The sequence below is a fragment of the Condylura cristata genome, unplaced genomic scaffold, assembly GCF_000260355.1.
Source record: "Condylura cristata isolate star-nosed mole 26May11 unplaced genomic scaffold, ConCri1.0 scaffold00001, whole genome shotgun sequence".
NCBI classification, from domain to species: Eukaryota; Metazoa; Chordata; class Mammalia; order Eulipotyphla; family Talpidae; genus Condylura; species Condylura cristata.
Genome location: NW_004567102.1, coordinates 51,916,715 through 51,938,353, shown reverse-complemented (window position 1 = coordinate 51,938,353; position 21,639 = coordinate 51,916,715). Strand labels below are relative to the sequence as shown.

Below are 21,639 nucleotides of genomic sequence, written 5' to 3'. Positions count from 1 at the left end.
AAAAAAAAAATCACATGAAAATGTTGGCAAGATTCAGATCTATGATCTGTCTCTGGTCAAATTGGGGAATAGAGCCAAACAGAAAAACATAGCTAAGTAGTAACATCTGGGAGGAAACATTCTCTTTGCCAAGGACCCACCTACCCTTCAGAGAACCTACATCTTTCTGAAGCTGTGCACTGTACGAGGCCTCGGGCGTGGCCGGGGTGAGCCACACATCCAGGGCCAACTTAAGCACGCTTCTCTCCAGCAGGGCGAGGGCACTGGCTGATGTGGGTCTGCAGGCACAGCGGGCCTCCCGGAGGAGGTGTTCAAGGGCTCTAGGGATGAGTGAAGCCAGACCCAGGGAAGGGTGGAACTCCAGCAGATAAATGTTTTTCAAGGCTGGGCTGAAAGAAGAGAAAGGTTAGTGACAATTTTACACAGGGAAGGACTTAACCTGTGTTCAAAGATCTTTAATTTTATTTTTGAAGGACAAAATAAATAGCTCCTATAATCTAGGACATTCGAAAAGACCAGGAGCTTGGGGCTGCAAGGAAACCCCATTGGGTTAAGTAACATGTACTTTGATTTAATTCACACTTTTTTAAACTTGGAAGACAGAGGAGTATGTTCTAAAAAAAACTGAGCAAGAACAGGGCTCTCAAACTACATATGACAAAACTGTCAACATTCCATCACTTAACAGTGACTGAATATTAAATAATTTTCATGGAGAGCTTCTATTTGTTTCACTTGAATTTTTATTCCCTTTCTCCCCAAAATGTTGATAGAAAAAAACAATTTAAAAATTTTGTATACAACTGTTGAAATCATTTATATTTGCCCCAAGGAAGTTTTATTTTATAAATGGACAAGGCCAGAAAAGATAAAATACTTTTCAGTGACTATCCCATTGGAAATAGAGGCTCCAGCACAAGCCAAGGAGCTTTCTAGAACTACATACAACTTAACATACATACTTCTTAAATCTATCCAGTGGTATGAAACATAACCCTAAAGCTGGAAAGGAACCTCATCAAGTAAATAACATTTGCTTTTGAGACTATTCTGGCAGGACTTAGTATCCACACAGTCCTAGCTTGTTCTGCCAAAACCGATTTCCTGGCAGGAGATTCTTGCCATAGTGAGCTGCACACACAGCTGGTGTCTCAAGTTTACAGCAGTGAAGAAATGAATCCTGAGAATGGTCTGTGGAGGAAAATCAGTGTTGTGCCTGGAACTCCCAAGACGCTTTCTCAAGAGACGCGTTTAGAATCCCAGCTGTGAAATCCCAAGACTTCTGCCAGTCCCAAGATGCCACCACCGCCTGTTGTGGCAACTTCTCCCTGAACTCCCATGTGCCAGACAGTCTCTTCCCAGGAGCCGGGGCTGTGCCTCTGTTGCTCCATCTGTGGGACATACAGGTGTGCTGATGCCCCGAAAGTATTGCTGGGTGTTGACAGGTGCTGGGCAACTTCTCTCCCCATTCGAAGGCAGAGAGGCTGTGATCGTGGGCCATTCACACCCACTGGCGCTTGTTGTCCCCTTGCAAGACTCCCCCTGGGGGGAGTCCTACCATGTGGCAAGGGGGTGACGCAAAGCATGTTGTCTCTGTGGTTGCTCTCAGGATAGTCGATATGCTCACGTGTGTGGCCCCTTGGGATAACTCCTCTGTCAGTATTGCAAAAGGTTTTCTTTGGACTCCTCACAAGAATGAAGATTATTCACCTATTGCCATGGTTTAAATTCTAGCTTCCTGTTCTTTGTTGTTCATAAAGGAAACCCTCCTCTGGCTTTCATACCTATTTCTCTCATCTCCCCAAGCATTGGAGAGGTACTTTATAGAAGAGTATTTAAACTTAACACTATGACTTCAATTTACCTAGAAGATTAAATGTGAAAATTGTAGACAACATCAACTTACCAGCTATTGTTTAGGGAAATAAGTTGCTTGCAAATGATGTTCAGTGGAATTCCAAACGTATTGCTGTCATCTGCACGGTCTTCCTGCCAAAGCCTCTGGACATACTCCCGCTGATTTTCTATCTAGAAATGTAGCATAAAAGTTAAAATTAGAAAAGTTAAACTTTCCCATGGCTGTGAGTTATGACCCTTGGCATGAGACGAACATCAGTCCTTTGAGTCTCTCCATTACTTGAGTAATTTTCACCCAGATGTGATGGTGAAGATCCTCTCACGAAGAGACGTGCTGCTCTCAGCTGGAGCCCAGAGCCAGCCAACCCAAGGTGACCAACTCCCGTCAGTCTCGAGTCAGGAAAAAACTTCTTTTGTCAAATATCTGACTACAAGGAAACAATTTCAAACAGGCAACAACTTTTATATTTTGCTCACTTCCCTCCCACTACCTGTACCCTGGAGGACAAAGACCGTCACCATTTCCTTCTGTGTCCTAAAAATAACCATAACATAAAAATATATAATTTTATGCAGGAACCTTTTGAAAAGAGGTCTCTTTGGTTCTTTTTCATTACTGATAAACTCTATTATCCTATGAAAACAGGTTGCCCATTTTTTTGTGGATCATTATATATCATTAGGGTTGAAAACACCCGACCAAAACTGTGGGCATGCTTGGAATTGAGCAGTGCAAAGGAGCTTACAGACCTGCTGTGCCTGCTGCCCTAGGAAACCGGATGCTGGACCCACCTTTCTCAGTTCTGGCCCACGTTTCCCAGCCTCTCCTCACAGGGGATACATCACACCCCGCCGTACCCACCTGCTGGTTGAGGATGCCCTGCACCAGCTGTCCGTGGAGCCTCAGACAGGTGCACTCATCTCGGTAGGCCTTGGTGAAGTAGGGGTGGCTGAGCTCAAACCTGGGGCGCCTGTGCATGATGTCAGTGATGACCTGCGCTAAGGCAAACCTCTCCTCGGGGTCCAGCACATGCTGGTAGGCTTCAAAATAACTGTCAAGAAGCTGCAAGGAAATTCAAGAGTCAGGGAAGGGCAGAGGCTGCCCAAAGAGAGGTGAGCCTCTCCCTACCTCCATCTTTGGAAAGCTGCTGGGCACTGGGGAGAGAGGGAGGGCCTTGAACCTCCAGGTGCCAGTCTGGGGTGGGCAGAACAGGTTAGGACACAGCACTGCAGCTGGCCACAGCCACTTCAGTGCCAGTTTGATTCCTGACTCCGGAGGTGATCCTCTCCTGTCTCGTGCACTTCCCTTCGGCAGTGTAGTTCGTCAATCTGCCTGCTCTGCTCCCCACTCTGTCTCTGGTGAATCCTCTCACCACCCCTGCACCTTTGGCCTGTACCCCAGTTCTGAATGCATAGATAAATCCACTTTTTTTTTTAAGGAGATTTTTAAAATTTTATGCTTATATTTTTCTGTCAGATTAGGGAGTCTGTGCTATGTGTGCTTATTCTATTTGTGTATAATGAGCATATTGTCAGTCAGATAAAAGCTCTTCAGATTTCACTGGGCTGGACTTCTAAGCAGGGACCTAAAGGCAAGAGAAGTAAGTGGTTCTGAACCTTGGAATAACTGTTGTAGGGCTGTTTCACAGGTCTGAGGTACTCTGACTTTTGGAGACCCTGTGCCATCTTAGAACAAATAAATTAAAATGTGCTCCTATCCCAATCAAATTCTTTTCTATATAAGTAAGAGATGACATTTATAATTTTGCATTTCACATCATTTGGCTCTGAACAACAACACATTTAATTAAAGATTTCTGAGTGATATATATTTGGGGATCTCTATGAAGTGAAAAATTTTGATCTATAAATTGTTTTCAAAAGTAACAAAATATTTGTGAGTGCTCAGCTAAAGTTGCTGCATTTTACAGCTACATAATTAAGCGCTTACACCTATTTATTCTGTATTTCCTTTTTATATCTTGAAGTACTGCATGAGGTTTTTTTCTTGTTGTTTTCAGACCTCAAACATTTGATTCCTAAAAAGTTTTATATCCTAGATAGGAGTTTATATTGCTTAGTGGATAAGTCAGCTCTGTATGGACACTTCTGAACATTTTTATTTCCCCTGTCTCACAACTGAAAGAATTCTCCTCGCTCAGCACATCTGCAGAATTTTAGCTTACAAGGCCCTTCCCAGGTTTTCTCTGACTACCTCTCTTTAGAAGTGTCACTGTTCAGAAAAATCTCAGCTCTTACTGAAGCCACAGGTTAAAAAAAAAAAACAAAAACGGAGACACATAGGCTTGGCGGGTGTATGACTGTTTCATTGTCAGTTAGCGGGACTTGCTGGGTTGCAGTTTCTGCCTGTCCAACAACCTAGCACACTTGAGATGCATTAAAGGAAGAGCGCTTTGTTTCCTGGAATGTGGGCCTTCTGGTGCTCCTTTTAGGAAATTTTAAGAATTTCCTAAAAGGAGATGAAGAACTCTTCTTTCGTGTGAAGTCCAAGGCTAAGAACGCAAACCCAGAAAGAACTGAGGTATGACCTCAACTTGAGGAACCACACAGCAGGGAAAGTCAGGGGTCTGACTCTTATCAGTGCTGGCTTCTGAGGCTCCCAGGACAGCTAACCATTGCAGAATCAATACCAGACCAGGAATCCGACACTGCTTTATTAATACAAGGCCAGAGTTAGAGGGTTTTAGTGCTAAGGCTCAAAGGGGACTCAGGGGCATTGCATTCAGCGTAGTTTTGCAGGATGCCATTTGGGTTAATATTGACCTAGGGACTCTTTGGTCAACCTTGATCTGAAAATAAAAACACCGCCCCCTTCATCACCCCACCAAACACCTAAAATCTCAGGACACAAGAGTATACTCCACATGTTAAATGCACATAGAGAGTGACACAAAGGAAGTTGGAGATCCCCTTGCCTTTAAATGAAATGGGGGAAGGAAGTAAATAGGGTGAATTAAATTCCCCAGTTCCATCCACAGAGCTCGACTATAGAATAACAATCTATTAAACAGCAGAAGACAAAGCAGAAATGGAATGACTGACCAGATGTACGAACAGTGTCATTCACTAGCCTGGGGACAGATTATGTCCCTAATTCTTTCTGTTCTAACTTGAACCTTTTGTGGTGGGCCAGGGCATGCCCAGGAGCTAGTGCATCATATTTATATTGCCTTGACCTGTTTTTTGTACAAAGAGCCCAGTTGTTTGGTGATTGGCAGGGGAAGCTTGAGGAGAGGCTTCTTTCTTGCTAGTGACTACAGCCTGTGGACACTACATTGCAGAGGCTGGAGCTAAACTGTCGTGCAAGGCTTACTTTGGTTGCTGATATGGTTGCCAGATACAGCAAATAAAAATACAGGCCTTCTAATTAAATGTGAGTTTCTGATAAGCAATGAATGCTTTCCTAGTACAGTAGTGTCAAATACAGTAATCTTTTACTTGACAACCTTAGTTGTCAAGAAGGAAAAAGTCTCTTTTTTAAATTGATAAGACATTTTCAAGGTTTTCAACCCCGGGAAGTGCTCAGAAAGACCTTTGCATAATTTTTTTATGAGTTTTTTTTTCCCAACAGGGATAGGACTGTGAACTTTCTACCTCATGGGTTCTACTTATTATCTGTTTGCTAACTGGCCTATTTCCATTTAAACTCTGGGCTGGTATTTGTCTAAGAAGTCTTCCCAGCCTGTCAAATGTCACCTGTATATGTCAAGAGCCAGCCCTCTGGCAAACAGTATGTGGTACACAAGGATGGTAGGCATCCAATATCGCAGACATTAGAAAAATCATCATAATGCATCATCTCAAATCTCACTGTGTTTATATTCTTTTTACTTCATAAAGTTTTCTATTTCAGGGATTTAAAAAATCTTGAAAGTATTTTAGGTCCATTGAAAGTGCAAGATACAACTTGTTGCAGAACTTGGGACAACTTTCAAAGGAAAACCCCTCTTCTTTTCAAAAGAAGAAATGAAAATCTTTTTAGTGCCCCAAACACTGATCCCAATTACCCTGAATGTGGGTCTCCTTGAGGCTGCGGGACGATTAAACAGCTGGGCCAAGTGTCTTAGGAGTCGGTACAGTTGAAACCTGTCTCCTCTGAGTTCCTTAATCCTCCTAAATTCTCATCAGCTTTAAACTTATGAGCATTATATACTATATGATTACTTTAAATATTTAAGATAACCTGATTCTTAACTCTAGGGATTCCAATATATTGAACAATCTAAAAACAGCTGAGGAAACTAGGCAGTATAATCAGCACTGGAGGAAACCATTGTACTGAAAATAAAAACCTGGCTTAATATAGTTCATCTGACAGAATCGTGATTTAGAAGGCCATATGCTAAGGTTTTGGGCACAGATGGATCAGTTTCTGTAAGGAATTTATTCTCAGGGTAGAAAGGAGGGGCATTTTTGAGTTAAAATTATTTCATTTACCTAAAGAAGAATGGGTTCTGACAGCTAAGGACACAATGAACCCTAGGCTAAAATGTGCAGAAATCAGTTTGATTCCCAGTCTTACCTGCCCTTTTATTTTTTTTTCTTGCCATTGAAGCCTACCTGGGCCCCACAAGAGACTAGAAACACTCAAGACTAGGGAGAGAGATCACAGAAAAGAGGTACTGTTCTAATTCAGGTCTTGTCCATGCTTAGGGGTTCTGTCTAATACAGAATTACAGAAAGAAGGATTCCATTTAATACAACTCTTCCAGTTACTACACCATGAGTCTAAATCTCTCCTTTACTCAGTTAATCAAAGTTAGGTTCTCATTAGCAGCTCAAGGTCACAGATGCAAACTTGCTAGAGGCCAACTAACTGAAAAAAAAAATCAGTCTCCGGAACCCAATCAGTTTTTTTTTTTAAACCCCAATCAGTTTTTTTTAAACCCAATCAGTTGTTTTAAGAAATTGGGTGACCTACATCTCCATATGGAACAGACCAGAGATGAAATGGTAAACCATCTGTTCTACTAGAAAAACAATTCAAAGAAAACACTTCTACTTCCCTATCTTCTTACCACATCACAGCACACTCTATCCTAATTTCCACCCCCACCCTCTGAGAGAATCCTTTAGAGCTGGCAGTGACCAGAGGGCTGACCCTACAGCCTGGACTTGAGGAGACATCTTTCCTGGAGTTCTGCTGCACGCCTCACTAATTAAACTTCTAATTAAAATGCTCTTGTCTGTTGACTTTCATAACACTATTCTGTCCTCTTCTTTCCCTTCAGTCTACTTTCTCTCATGCATTCTTGCTCCATGACCCTCTCCTTAAATGTGTTCCACGGGTTGTGTTTCAGACATCTCTGGCGTTTCCTAGCTATTCTGATTCATCACCGTGGTTCAACTCCCTCATTCAGACCTTAGCTCTACCTGCTCCTTCAAACCCAAGGCTCCCACATCTTTCACATTGTGTTTTAGCAAACTGCTCAAATGCCTTGTGTCCTAGATTCAGTATTGTCTTCCTTTCTATCTGTCCTTCCTCCTGCATTGTTTTGGCTAATCACCTCCTCCCAGATGCAGAGGAAGTCATTTAACTCCAACCTCACTAAACCAGTCAGTCTTTGATCTGCCTTTTCCACTTGTGCAATATGTTCTCAAGTTTGCTTCCTATTCTCACTGTTCCATGTTCAGTGTTGGTCCCTACCTAACTCTTCAGGTCATTGTTGCAACAAATGCACTTCCTTTCTTGAGGAGCTCTCCATTCCAGACCATTCTCTCTGCTGACACCCCAACAGCTGCAGAAGACAAAGCTATGATCATATTTCTCCTCACTGAAACTCGCTATAGCCTGCCTTGCCTGTCAGATTAGCTCTAAACATAGCAGGGGTCAGCAGGCCCATCAAAGGCTGCACCCAGACCACAGGTTCACATTGCTTCCCATCCTGCCTTTCATCCCTGACATAAAAGTCTTGCCATTTCTCAGCTCACAGTTTCTATTTCATGCTCCTCTGACATTGCTAATGTTATTTCCTCTGCTTATGAATCTTTCTTTTCCTGACAGGCAACATCCTCCTTATCTTTATCAAGTCTTCCTCTGGGAAGACTTGCTGACAGCCCTCCTATGGGGCATAGGACTCTCTACTGGGGTCCCTTAGTTGTAAGCTGTTACCCACTGGGTTGTAACTTTTACTTAGTATTGGATCAACTTTTATAGGCTAGACATTGCTTAAAGGTGGAAATCATCTTCTATTATTTATCTCTAGATTCATGCTGTTTGGAGTAGTAACTGGTACAGGGTAAGTCCTTAGAGCTTGATGAATCACCTTGTAACAGTGGGTGTCTATCAGAAGCATGACTTACCACTTTAAGGACCCAAGTGAAGAGCAGTACACCTGCAGCATTTTGTTTCTATGGAGATGTGAATCATTAGTGATGTGGTGATGATTTAGTAACACACTGTTTCACTGTGTGGCCTTACCCTTGTAACTGGCTCTGTAAGTATTCTTAGCCCAACTGCTTTCAGCCACCCACCTGTGGCACACATACCACAAAGTCATATTAAGGTCAGACAGCTTGTTTTTGTTGGCAAAGTGAGGTTTGTTCCTGGCAGGACAATCAATATGAATGGAGTCTTCATTTATTCTTACTAGAGCTATATCGATTATAAGAAGGACCTAATTCATGCTGACTTCTAATATGCCTCTAAGAGAAGGTAGTATCCTTCACATTTTATATTTGTAACAGTAAAACAAATAAAATGTATTGCTCACATCCTTGAAACTAGTTGAGATTATTTACATAAAATAATTATTCACTTTATTGGGCGTCGCCATTATACATCCACTGGCTTATGGAAAAAAATATAGGATTTTATGAGAATGTTTGTTAAATGTTTTATTTTCTAGGCAAAAATACCTGGCGCTTGTTTTCTAGAAGAGCCGCTTCCCAAGTCCACAGGTCATACAGCACAGCAAACCTGTCCACACCTGCATGGGCCCAGCCCCAGATCAGGCCAGTGTTTGACACGCTGCCCTCTTTGTGACCTGGGAGAGGAGGATGCGAACAATCAGGGATGGGTCTCTCTCTCTCTTTCTAAGAGACTGTTTGTATTAGAAATGTGACCCTGGGTGCCCACCCTGGTTGCACAATGGGTTAGGACACAGCACTGCAAACTGAGCACTGCAGTTGCTTTAGAGCAAGTTCGATCCCCGCCCAGGAAGTGACCCACACGGCCCAGGAGACCTCTCCAGACTGACCCGCTGCTCCCAGCAGCAGTGAACTTTGTCAGTCTGTCTGTTTAGCCCCCTACTCTGTCTCTGGTGAAGCCTCTCACCACCCCTGCACCTCTGGCCTGTGCCCCAGTTCTGTACGCATAAATAAAAAATTTCTAAAAAAAAAAAAAGAAAGAAAGAAAGAATAAAGAAGTGTGATCCTGGGATTGTCAGCTCTTTTTCAGGGAGGAAAACACTGAATCGGTCACTGGGCTCCTAAGAATCAGCCACAGAACCACGGGCAAATAGGTCCTAAGCTCAAACGTGTCAACAAGGTTTTTTGTTTTTGACTTTTGAAGACTAATTTTAGAAATATAACCAAAATTCAGTGAACTTGAAAACTTTACTAAAATGTCCTCAAACCTATCATTTAAATGCAAAACATACATTTCTCCTCTAAAACAGGACCTCTGTGGTTTAGCAGTTTACCTGCTATTTCAGCTTCTGCTAGCCAAGTCAAACATCTTCGGGAATGTTTTGGAGGTATTCCTTCATTGTGTTAATTACTCACATAAGAAATAAAGGTAATTATTGTCATTCAGTGAAAATTTTGTCACACTATATTAATGTTCGCTTTCACTATTGATTAAAATCTCTAAGGAATTTCTTTCAGAGTGAAATACAGCAAAGAGATTGTCAGTGCTAAAGTTTGAGCTCAGTAATCATCACAAACATGAGGTAGGCTTTGATCTGAAGTTTCTATAGCTACAGTTGGGAAATCATTTCACAACGGATGACTATATAGTTGCTAGCTCAACCGAGAGAGGCTCATGTATGTGAATGATTAGTGAGTATTTCAATCAAATGAAGTTTTTAGCAGCTGTAAATGATAGCATGGCAACATAAATTAATATCAACCTAACTGATGCCTTTTACTGTTTAGGATATCTAGTAAAAATGAGTGTTAAGACCCAAAATTCACTGTCCTGGCCTGTTGGCTGCCACTACTGCTTTTCACCATCCCCATCCCAATGGCCTGCGTCAAAGAAGACAAAGAGGTCAACCTGGTATTCTGATTAATTTTTGTCTAGGATGTAAAATGCAATTGTCAAGCTTTCTTCAAGCAACATGTTGTAGCAATATTTAAATGAATTATCTTTACTTATATCTGCATATATTACAAACAACACAAGCCCTTGCTAACTATCCCTGTAGGTGCTGCAGTATATTCAGAAACTCTAACCTCCTTCTAAATATAATACTAATGCTGTCATATAATTCCAAAAGGATAGTCTTACCTCACCTATTTCTAAAACTGATAAATCTGACCGATGCCAAAAGGAAGAGAGAATATACATTATTGGCTATTTGATTACCCTGAGTAATGACTTCTCCCCTTAGGGCTTCTCTAGCATTTCCCTAGCCAGATCTTCTTGCATCCTGGCGGTTTTCTGTTAGGAACCCAGGAATATCTGCACTTCTAACTGCAGTTTCCCAAGGTCAATCACTTCTTTTTATCACTTAGAAAAACAGCCATCTATGTGCCTCACTTGCTTTGCTTCCGTTGGGACCCTGCATTACAACCCCCCTACACAGTGGGAGATGCAGAAATGTGCCTGGGCAGTGAGCTAAATAATAGCAGAGCTCTGGGCTGGAATCAAAGTCGCCAACAGAAAGGGTATTTAAGATGCAAACAGAACTGTATCTTTTCTAAAGTAGATGAAGTGTAAGTGCTTACTGAACTTTCTGGTACATTCAGATACACATTCATTCATGCTCAGGGAGAGGTTATTAAATAATGGAGTGCTTAGTGGTTTTCTTTTTTTCCTTCAGTTTTTAGCAAGCCGACCTCTGACCTTTCTCTTTCTCGATGTAGTGGCTGGCCACGAGCAGCAGCTCTGCCCCCAGCTCCTCCAGATCACGCAAAGCTTCATCATACATGACCGGCAGCCCCCGCTGGTCCTGGGTGTGGATGCAGCCAGACCCTGAGCTGTAGTAGTCATCCTGATTCTCCACTTCTGAGAACTCCATGAATTGCGCATTGTGGACCTAGGGAAAGAAAGCCAAGCCCTAAAGTTACCGGAAAAGGGAGAGCTATATTTTGCAGCCCAAATGGACCAAACAGCAGGCTTCCGCTCCCACACGCGGTGGGCTGTCAGCATGGAGCCGGAGACATCCTGCATGTATAAAAAGCTGTATCTAGAGAAAAAAGATATTAACAAAGACTCTTGGCAGGAAAGGATAGTTCCCGAGGTAGATGACTGACCGATGAAGGTTTGTTTTTCTAATTAGCTCAGGATGACCTAGCCAGAGGCAGGCAATAGAGCCAGTATTAATAGTGGACGCTGGCACTATGGTGCCTGTGGTCAGGCCTTGCCTCCTCATCTGTAACACGGGGGTTGGAGACATCTCACAGCGTGGGGCATCTGCGACACTGCACACCAGGCCCTCAAGATCTCTGAGCATTAGTGTCCACATGTTTTTTGTTTCAGTCCTATAAATATTTGTAAAAGGCATCAACCCAAATCTCACGTCTTAGTCTCGGTAGAATAGGGTTCCCTCAAAATTCACTTCCACCTGAAACCTCTGAATATGACCTTATTTGGGAGTAGTCTTTGTGCATCTAATCAAGGCAAGATGAGGTCAGACAGGAGTAGGGTGGGACTAGCCAAAAGCTGGTTTCCTCATGAAAGGGGAATATTTGGAGACAGATACGCAGGGCAGGAGGCCGGGTGAAGAGACAGGGATTGGAGTGGTGAGTCTAGAAGCCGAGGAATGCCAAGGAGCACCAGTGTTTACTGGCGCCCACGACAGCCTGAGAAGGCCAGGACAGCTGGCCCTTCAGAGAGAGCCTGGTCCTGCTGACAACCTGACCTGTGGCCTCCAGGGCTATGCGAGAATGGATCTTTGTCCGGGACCTACCTGTGACAGCCCTCGGGAGCCAACACAAGCAATCAAATACTCCAGCCATAATTTTTTTTTTTTTTTTAGAACCTGTTGCATTCAGAGAATATAAGTTCTAATAATATATTCTCATAATTCAAACTTCCCACCCTTCATGACCCTCGTAATTCAGTGCCCCCATGCCCAGCCTCTGCCAGTGCCAGCAGAAGCCCCTCACTCTTCTATTTGCACGCAAACCCACTACACTAGCGACCCCCGGCCTGCTGCCTTGTTCGCTCTAGGGAACAATTCATTCTCTAAGGCCATTCCCTCTCTCACTTTGGATCCCACCCCCAGCCCCTTCTCCTTAGAGAGCTAACTCCCCTCAAGCAGCTATTTCCCAACTGACAGACATGCTGACCCCTCTCTCATTTTAAACCATCCTCATGCTTCCCCCCCCAGGTTCCACCTGGTCCCTCATGCCCAAGACGTAATCTGTCCTTTTTGCCTCCATGTCCTCGCCTTGCACCCTTCAGCCATTCCTGTTTGGCTCCCATCTCCATTGAACCTCCAAACCACTTTCATTGAGACCAGCAGTGAACTTCTCTCCGCACTCAGCAGGCCTTCTTCGGTCAGCCTCCAAACCCTCTCAGCAGCATCTGACACTTGAGCACTCTCTCCTGGGCTCACTCCCTGCCCTCGCCTGCTGGCACTCCACATGGTCCTTGTCTCACCAGCTTTCTAGCCACTCCTCCTCTGCCGCTCTGATGCACTTTCCTCCATCCAGTCAGCTGGCGTTAATGCTCAAGCACCTGGCCCAGGGCCTCACATTTCCCTCCTCCATCCCTTCTTTTTTCAAATTTATTTTTTATTATTTTATGATTTATTATATTATTTTATTATTTTTTTAAAGATTTATTTCGAATCTTTTGCATACAGAACTGGGGTACAGGCCAGAGGCTCAGGGGCAGCAAGAGGCTTCACCAGAGACAGAGTGGGGAGCAGAACAGGCAGATCGATGAAGCACACTGCTGAGGGGAGCAGTGGGCGGGCCAGGAGAGGTCTGCCACACCATGTGGTCACCTCCAGGGCAGGCGGGAATTGAACTCATGCGGAAGTGGCTTTAGATTCTCAGTGCTGTGCTTTAACCTGCTGCGCCACCAGGGAGGGCCTATTATTTTTATTTTTTAAAGATTCGTTTATTAATGCATACAGAACTGGGGTACAGGCCAGAGGTGCAAGGACAGTGATTCACCAGAGACAAAGCAGAGAGCATAACAGGCAGATCAACGAAGTACACTGCTGAGGGGAGCAGCAGGCACTCTACCCCTTCTTTAGGCTGTCCATGTTCACAGCCGAGATGATCATCTTAGATCCTTCACTCCCCAGTGGATATCTCCGACCTCCTAGAGCTCCAGATTCACATGTGCAATGACCATTTTTGCATTCTTTCTTGGAGACCTAAGACCTCTTAAACTTAACAAGATCAAATCATGTGATATTCCTGCACAAATCTCAGCCTTCCTAGAGTTCCCACCCACTTCCCACCCACTTCCGCTAATGATTCATTAGCGGAGTGTCTCTTTCTGCTTCACCCTATATCTCCAGTCATCATGAGGTCCTGTTGATTTTAATTCCTGTTTCTCAAGTCCAGCCACTTTTTTGTCTTCACTACCCGCTGTCCAACTCCAAGCTCTTACTGTTATCTTTCACCAGTACTAGCTTAGGAGCTTCTAAGCTGGTATAAGCTCTTATTTGGTCTGGCCACATCCCCTCTGGCATGGCTTTCCCTTTCCACTGTTACTCCTGCTGACACAGGATCTTTAAAAATGCTGTTTTGACTACATCCTTCCTCCTTTCCTTTGATAACCTTAGAAGACGTCCCTTTGCTCACAGAATCAAGGAAACATCCTTCCACATGTCCTAGCCTGGGTCCTATTTCTCTCTCCCTAGTTCTCAGCCAAGTGTTGTTTTGACCCCTCACCCCAAGGTCATCAGCCATGTGCAGAGGAACTTCTGGTTGTCACAACTCAGGCAGAGGTGTCACGACTAAGTATCTGGGATACTGCCAGTGACCCTAATTGCACTGGACATCCTCTTTTTTTTATATATAGTTTATTTTTACATCATTTTGTACATTTTTTTTTTCCACCTCAATTGTAATCCCCATGGATTTCCCATCACCTATGTGCCATCACCATAGCACTGGACATCCTCTTGCAACAAAGATTTAGTCTCAAGATGCCAATAGTATCAACACTGAGAAGCGACGGGCAGGTTTCATTTGGATTGCTGTGTCTCAGCCACTGGGCTTTTTGGTTTCTTGTGGGTGCCATGCTCCTGCTGGCCACAGGATGGGCTCTCCATCCCCCTTTGCCTCTTGTCTTCCAACTTAAGCTACCCTAGCCCAGGGAGCTCTCCCTGGTCTTCCTAATAACTCCAGGATGTATTTTCAGGCGCATTCTGAAGTCACTGTCATTTATTTGTGTGGTTATTTTTACATACAGATTTCCTTTTGTTTATAGTTTTATGATGCCTATATATGACATAAGCTATGCTGCTTCTACTGACTGACAAATTCCGGATAGAAAAGGAAAAGCTCTGAAAAATCAGAATTTCTATGCTAGCTCATGTTATGACCTCCCTTTTTTGTAATATCAAAATCAGCTTGCAAACGGATTGCCTTAGCCTCATAAGGTGCTACCTGGCCCAGGCAAGCAAGTGCTGCCTCAGGGCAGGAAATTCTTCTTTAAGAATAAGATTAATAAAAGCAATTAACAGCTGATTAATAAAAGCAATCAGCTGTTATAGCAAACTCAATACTGTAAAATAAGGCAGTAATAGAACATGTTAAAAATAACAGTTCTTCTACTGCCCAGAAGAGAATCCAAATCTTATCTCTCTACTAGCTTACTTAAGCTTCCTATTGCTTAGTCTTTAAAAGAGGAATCTTACTATCTCCTTTAGTGATTTATCTACAAGAAAACTTCTCTACCCTAGCCCTTGTTGTCTTCACTTTATGCTCTAAAATGTCTCAATAAGAATGAAGATCATTAAGTAGCATTTAAGGTTTAAAGGGAATTTATTTTAGCCAATCATCACTGTGATAAATATAATAATGTTAGCCTTAAATTTTATGAATTTGTGTACCTATCTTAATTTTGATAGATTGATTTTAAGAATGTTATAATCTCAGCTGAAGTTCAATACGACCCCAAACTGTTCTCAGAAAAAAAGATGATTGTGATCATTCATATGCTAATATTAACTCACTGCTTGCTTGAAATGTATGAAATAAACTTCTGCTGACAGCAGAACAGGAAGACTTGCATCCAACTCCGATTCCCATGTCTTTCTCGTGCCTGCTCCCCTTTCCCCCCCTTTTTTAGGAATCTCAGCTTGAAAATGCCACTCCCACCTTGAGACCCTGCCTGTTCTACCCCCCAACAACCTATGATCGAGTCCAGTCCCTGACATATATATATGTGTGTGTGTGTGTGTGTGTATTTAAATATTTTATTTATTTATGCATACAGAACTGGGGTACAGGACAGAGGTGCAGGGATGGTGAGAGGATTCACCAGAGATAGAGAGGGGAGCAGAACAGGCAGATAGATGTGAAAGACCAAACTGACACCATGACAGAATGCTTCCAAAGCAGCCAGGCCTAGGTTTCAGTTATCAACAAGGCACCAAGGCCAAGTTTAACTGTAAATGTCCTAATCTTATTCATCCCATAGCAACAGTCAATTAGCAAGTAGCCAGTACATATCAGGAAAATGACAGGTGTCCTAAGGTATGTGGGCTGAGTAGTGAAGGTCATATCTTACATGCATAGACCAACCAGGTTAAAACAAGATAACTTTGCTCAATGTCAACCAATCAATGTACTGATGAGCAAAAACTCCCCTCTGCTGAGCTGAAACTCCCCTCTTCTGTAATAAAAACCCTGCTTCCCTGAGTTCGGGCTCTCAACTTCGGCTGCTGCGTTGGTACATGTTGGGTGCCCAGTCTCGAGCCTGCAATAAAGACCCTCGTGTGCGTTGCATTGGAATCGGCTCCTTGGTGGTCTTTGGGAAACTTGAAATCTGGCACAATACGACAAAGTACACTGCTGAGGGGAGCAGCGGGCAGGTCAGGAGAAGTCTGCCGCACCATGTTGATCACCTCCGGGGCCGGGGATTGAATTCGCACTGAGGTGGCTACAGCTATCTTGACAGTGCTGCATCCTAACCATTTGCGCCTCCAGGGAGGACCTGTCTAGCTATATTTTTAACATATACCAGTCAGAAATCCTGCTTTATCCTCATAAGAAGATAAGGATCTTCTTATCTTACATTGTTACAGCCTAATACATGCACTCTCAAAAGGGCTGATAGTGTCCAGGATGAGTAGTGGCTCTTAGGAGGCAAAAAAAAAATCTTATTCTTTTTATATATAAATTTATATATTTTATATGGTACATCTCTCATATTTCTTTGGAGGTAGACAATTAGTTTTTTATATTTGTAAAATATGACTTTAAAAAAAAAGGTATTTATGCATACAACTGGGGTACAAGCCAGAAGGGTGTGTGTGTGTGGGGGGGGGGGAGCTGGTGAGATGAATCACCAGAGACAGAGTGAGGAACATAACAAGTAGATTGACTGAAATATACTGCTGAGGGGAACAGCAGGTGGGACAGGAGAGTGTGATGCGCCATGTGGTTCAGCTTCTTGGCTGGGGATCGAACTCATGCTGCACTGGTTGCAGTAAGCTTCATAGTGCTGTGCTTTAACCCACTGTAACACCAGAGAGGGCCCTAATTTTCTTATTATCCATGAACTATTTAAACTATGGAACCAATGGCTCCCAATCTTTTATCCCCCATCTATTCATTCTTATAAAATTTTGCTAAGTTTAAGTAGATAATTGTTCAGTAGAATGCGCTGATCTGTATTATGTGGCACTACCTATTGTATGGCTGACCATATAAGCTTCTCTGGAAACTTCATACGCAGCAGATTGTGGGTCTGCAGATCCTAAGAGGCCTGTTCAGCCACTACTTTTGTTACCTACAGTTCTGCATTTCTATACAAGGTCAGAACTGCCCAGTCATAGGAGCCCATCCTTACACTTACAAGGTGCCTTTCAAACCAACCAAGAGCAGAAAGCTTGATCGCGCTGGAAAGGATATGCATCACTGGATATGACCAAGAATTTGGGGGTGGGGGGGTGATGGGAGTTGGGGGAACCAGCTAGGAGGGCTGTTGACATATATATGATGACAAGGGACCCCAGAAGCTGATAAGTCAGAAGCAGCTAATTGGAACACCTTGATAATATTGGGGACCCCAGAAGCTGATAAGTGAACAGCTGGGGTCCTAGGGCTTGTGACTCAGTCACAATACTGAGTCATCAAGCAATGAGAAGTGCCTGGGGGCAGACTCACACCCCCGTACTATAGATGACAGAGCACATTTTCTAGTTCCTTCCTTATCTCTTTTCCTCCCTCCCCATACAACTGATGTTGTGTGATTAAGAATAAGAATAAAAAGGCCAGGATCTGGCTCCTTCAGCGGCATCCTGCATTGCACAGCTGCTCCATGACTCCCCTTTGTCAGTGCGGTGTTGTCAACACAACAGCAGATTGTCATCTCTTGGATGGTTGACAGCCAAAGCCAGAAAGATGGAGGAGCTATATTATATGGTCCTCTCAGTTCTAGGGTTCTATGCTTCATTTTTATGTGTTGAGAGAAACACTCGTGGATAACAGAATTAACATTCCTGAAAAGTCTCCTCTTTCATGAATTGCCCATTCAATAAGATCCATAATTATTCAAAATTTAGAAATCATCTAATAACTAAAACTGAATACTTCTAAATAGTAGCTATGGGTCTATAATAAGTCCATCAAATGAACATTTCATAGTTAATATTAATCTAGAAGGTGATTGGTTTGCTTTCTTTCTTTCTCTTTTTGCTATACTTTAAAGCATAAAACTTTTAAATAATCAAGAACTTCCTTACGTGTTCCCAAATGCTACCATCTATTAAGCCAATAAGCTCTCTTTTGAGGAAAAAAGGACAGCTTGATGTGGCATGCTTTTCTACTTTGCTAGAAAAGACCTTTCTCAATGTTCTTGTGGGGAAGGGCATTTGTAAGATTAAAAAATGACTACTGGATGGCATTCTGAAGCTGGCGCAGAGTGGGCAATGTCAAGCTGTTGACTAGTGCTATCTCCCATTTTTATTGATGTTTACAATACTGTACAGGTTTGGGGTGTACCATTTCTCACCTCGGCAACTGTATCAATCGCCCCACCCCCACCCCCACGTGTTCATTCACTTTCCATCAGCTGTCATCTATTTAAATGGTCTTTCTTTCTACTCTCCCCAGTTGCACCTCATTGTTCAAGTCCTTTATACAGATATATATATATATATTCCTCCTCTTTCCCTCGCTCAGGGAAATTATCTCCACATCTCATAAGAGATGAGTTGTAAAAACAAGATGGCCAAATCCCTTCATGCAGGGTCATTTCCTTTTTATTTTAATTCCTTCCATGCCATAGCAGACCCCCCCTTCTAAAGTTTTTGTGGTCAACAGAGCTGATTTTTCAATATTATGCTTAGAGGAGTGGCAGGAAGAGGAAGGCAATAATTACCTGTTTGGATAAGAAATAATAAGATCCTTGGTATGATTCATATGTTTTTAAGTCTGCAAATTAACTGATGCCAAGATAACTATACATATACTAACTACAGAAAAATTGGTGGCCACAATTCACTCCTTCATTCTACTGGTTTCTGTCATTACTTGTTAATATAACTTTTAATTACTTATTTATTTAATTTGCAGTTTTATGGTTTTATTAACACAATATGGTATATTTTCTTGGCCGCACGGCCTGGCATGGGGATGGGTGACTGACGGCCAGCTGGGCTGCTCTCTCCACAGTGGCTCTGTGGTTTCTGTAGGAGCCACTGTGAGCAATGTCAGCACAGAAAGATTTGTTGTGCATCTGCAGCATGGCAGCCCCTTGGTGTGCTGCACCTGGAACTTCTGGCAATGTGTCCTTTGTTTCCTCATGGCTCCTAGAACCAATGTTGTGCATCAAGATGTGGCCCTTGAGTCTTCTATGCAACCCACTCTCCAGTCTTTCCTAAGCTCACTTTCCCTCACGCACTCCAGCTGTTCCCGCAGCACTGCTAGAGTAGGCGCAGCATTGGGCCTTCACCTTGGCTCTCCATTCCCCTTATCATGTGGTTTGCTTCCTCATTGCTTCAGGTCTTTAAGCAAATAGTATTGTTCCAGTAAGGCCCTCCTTGAGGATCCCACACAATACTGCACTTCCTCTCTCTCCTCCTGCCTTCTGAAGTTTTCTCTACCTACCCCTCTGTGAGTCCTCACAGACTGGGTTATGGTGATAAACACTCTCAAATCTCAGTAGTTCACACTTAAAAATCACTTCCTTGGGTCTTCCCTGGTGGCACAGTGGGTTAAAGCACAGCACTGAGAAGCTAAAGCCACTTCAGTGTGAGTTTGATCCCCGGCCTGCCCCAGAGGTGACTACATGGCGCGGCAGACCTCTCCTGACCCTCCCGCTGCTCCCCTCAGCAGTGTGCTTCATCAGTTGGCCTGTTCTGCTCCCACCCTGTCTCTGGTGAATCTCTCACTGCCTCTGCACCTCTGGCCTATACCCCAGCTCTGTTTTCATAAATAAATAAAAAAAAAAATCACTTCCTCACTCTGAGACAAGTTGCTTTCTAAGATAGCCATCTTCTAGCAGAGACCTAGGAATCCAGGAAGTTTCTATCTCTTGACTCACGTCATTTCTACAGGCTGCTGCAGAAGAAGCTGGAGAGGTCAGGAACCAGCTCTAAAATGCTTTGAACTGGAAGTGACACGTCACCTCTGCTCTCAATCCACTAGCCAATGTGGGCTCTCACTGTGGCCCCACCCACCTGAAGGGGCTAGGAATCCAGGAAGCATTGGTGCCATACAATCTGACATTTTACATGTGTCATTTATTAATGCCTGTCTTTTCACGCTAACTAGTCCTATGATTGCAGGGATTTGTGCCAGCTTAATTTTATGGCTGTATCCCCAGTGTCTAAAACAGTGCCTAACATATTTATGGGTGAGAAGATTTATGGAATGGATGAGTGAATGAATAAATGACAGGCTCATAGGCTGTGGGCATAGACAAGCTGTTAAGGGGAAGGATGTCCTAAAGGAACTCTTTAGAGTCTTATGGACTCCACCCTCTACTCCGGCTTTTTGGACTCTATCGCCTACTCCAGTGACTGGAAACTACAACTCCCAGCAGCACCAGGGAGAGAACTGTGAGGACCCAAGGGTGGAGCTAAGCGGGAATTCTGGGACTTTGGGGGATAAATAGGGCGCAATTTTGTCTGTCGCTCTCTTGCTTGAGAAACGGCTCTCTGGACCGTGTGATTTGGGGCTTTCGGTTAGTTTTTTATCAGAGCACCAAGTCAGTGGAGCCGGTAAGATATTCCAGTTGTTTCCTTTTCTTTTCCCCTTTTGCAAATAAACCCATTTTGTGTGCGCCTGCAGTGCAACTGAATTTTAAACGTGCGGGTGAGGCCCCACAAACAGGCAGCCAGGTTCGCAGCCCGGTTCACACTGGGCTGCCCTGTAACAAAGCCAACAGCTGGCACAGCAATGAGCTGAGTGCTGCAGTGGAGGTCGATGAGTGATGGGGAGAAGCAGTCAGCTCCACACCAGAGATGTAAGTAAGGCTCTTCAGAGTAGTGAAACTTGACTGGATTTTTAACTATAGTAAGCATTTACTGAGGAAAGAGGAGGTGAGGGATGGAGGACAAGTGTGGACAAGCCCCAGAGGCCTGAATAGCTCTTCCCATTTAGAGGAGACCCACACTCAGCTCAATAAGGATATAAGGACAGTGGGAAAAATGAGGTCAAGAGGTTGGTAGGCGCGAGATTGTGCCCAGTTTAGGAAACTTCACCAAGAAGCCTGGACTTATGAGAAACAGGAAACTCATGAGAGCTTTAAAGCATGAAAATGAATGTGGTTACATTGGGACAATGATTCTTGGGAAATTTACAAAGTTATGTGGAGAACCAATTTCCTATATAAGATTGTGTTTCCATCAGTCTTGGAGTTGGTCCCACAACCCATGGAAAAGTCTGACCCACTTTTCTCTATAAGCTCATCTCCTACCGCTTGCTCACCACAGCCTCTGCTAGTTGCATGTCAGGCCCTGAACACACTTGGGGTATCAGGTCTTGGGGCCTAAAGGCACAGCTCACAGTCTAATGGCTGGGGCCAGACTGTGCCCTGTTATTCTGGGATCTTTTCACTCTGCCACTTGCCGTAAGTAGGCTCATAAAATGGCAATGTGTCCATGCTGGTGTGTAGGTCCAGGTTCCCCTGTTATCTGAAAGCAGAAGGGTTCTGGTTGGTATGAGTTGGTAGATTCTCTTTTTGGCCTGGGAACATTGTTGCTATTAAATTATATAGAAAATGGGCCCTCCTGGTGGTGCAGTGGGTTAAAGCACAACACTGAGAAACTAAAGCCACTTCAGGATGAGTTCCATCCCCACCCCGGAGGTGACCCATATGGCACGGCAGACCTCTTCTGACCCACCTGCTGCTCCCCTCAGCAGTGTACTTCATCATTCGGCCTGTTCTGCTCCCCACTCTGTCTCTGGTGAAGCCTCTCACTGCCCCTGCACCTCTGGCCTGTACCCCAGTTC

The 21,639-nt window shown here is 43.7% G+C and overlaps 1 protein-coding gene across 1 annotated transcript in view; it reads right to left on the bottom strand.

Moving 5' to 3' along the window:
- The window catches only part of LOC101630485 (transmembrane protein FLJ37396), a 74,256-nt gene that overhangs the window by 23,026 nt on the left and 29,591 nt on the right, over nucleotides 1–21,639 (bottom strand). The window contains exons 13-17 of the mRNA XM_004674075.1: nucleotides 10,889–11,081; nucleotides 8,737–8,864; nucleotides 2,720–2,920; nucleotides 1,907–2,028; nucleotides 161–389 (exon numbers count right to left, since the gene is read on the bottom strand). Of these exons, the coding sequence (XP_004674132.1) occupies nucleotides 161–389; nucleotides 1,907–2,028; nucleotides 2,720–2,920; nucleotides 8,737–8,864; nucleotides 10,889–11,081 (873 nt within the window). The remainder of the gene's footprint in view (nucleotides 1–160; nucleotides 390–1,906; nucleotides 2,029–2,719; nucleotides 2,921–8,736; nucleotides 8,865–10,888; nucleotides 11,082–21,639) is intronic.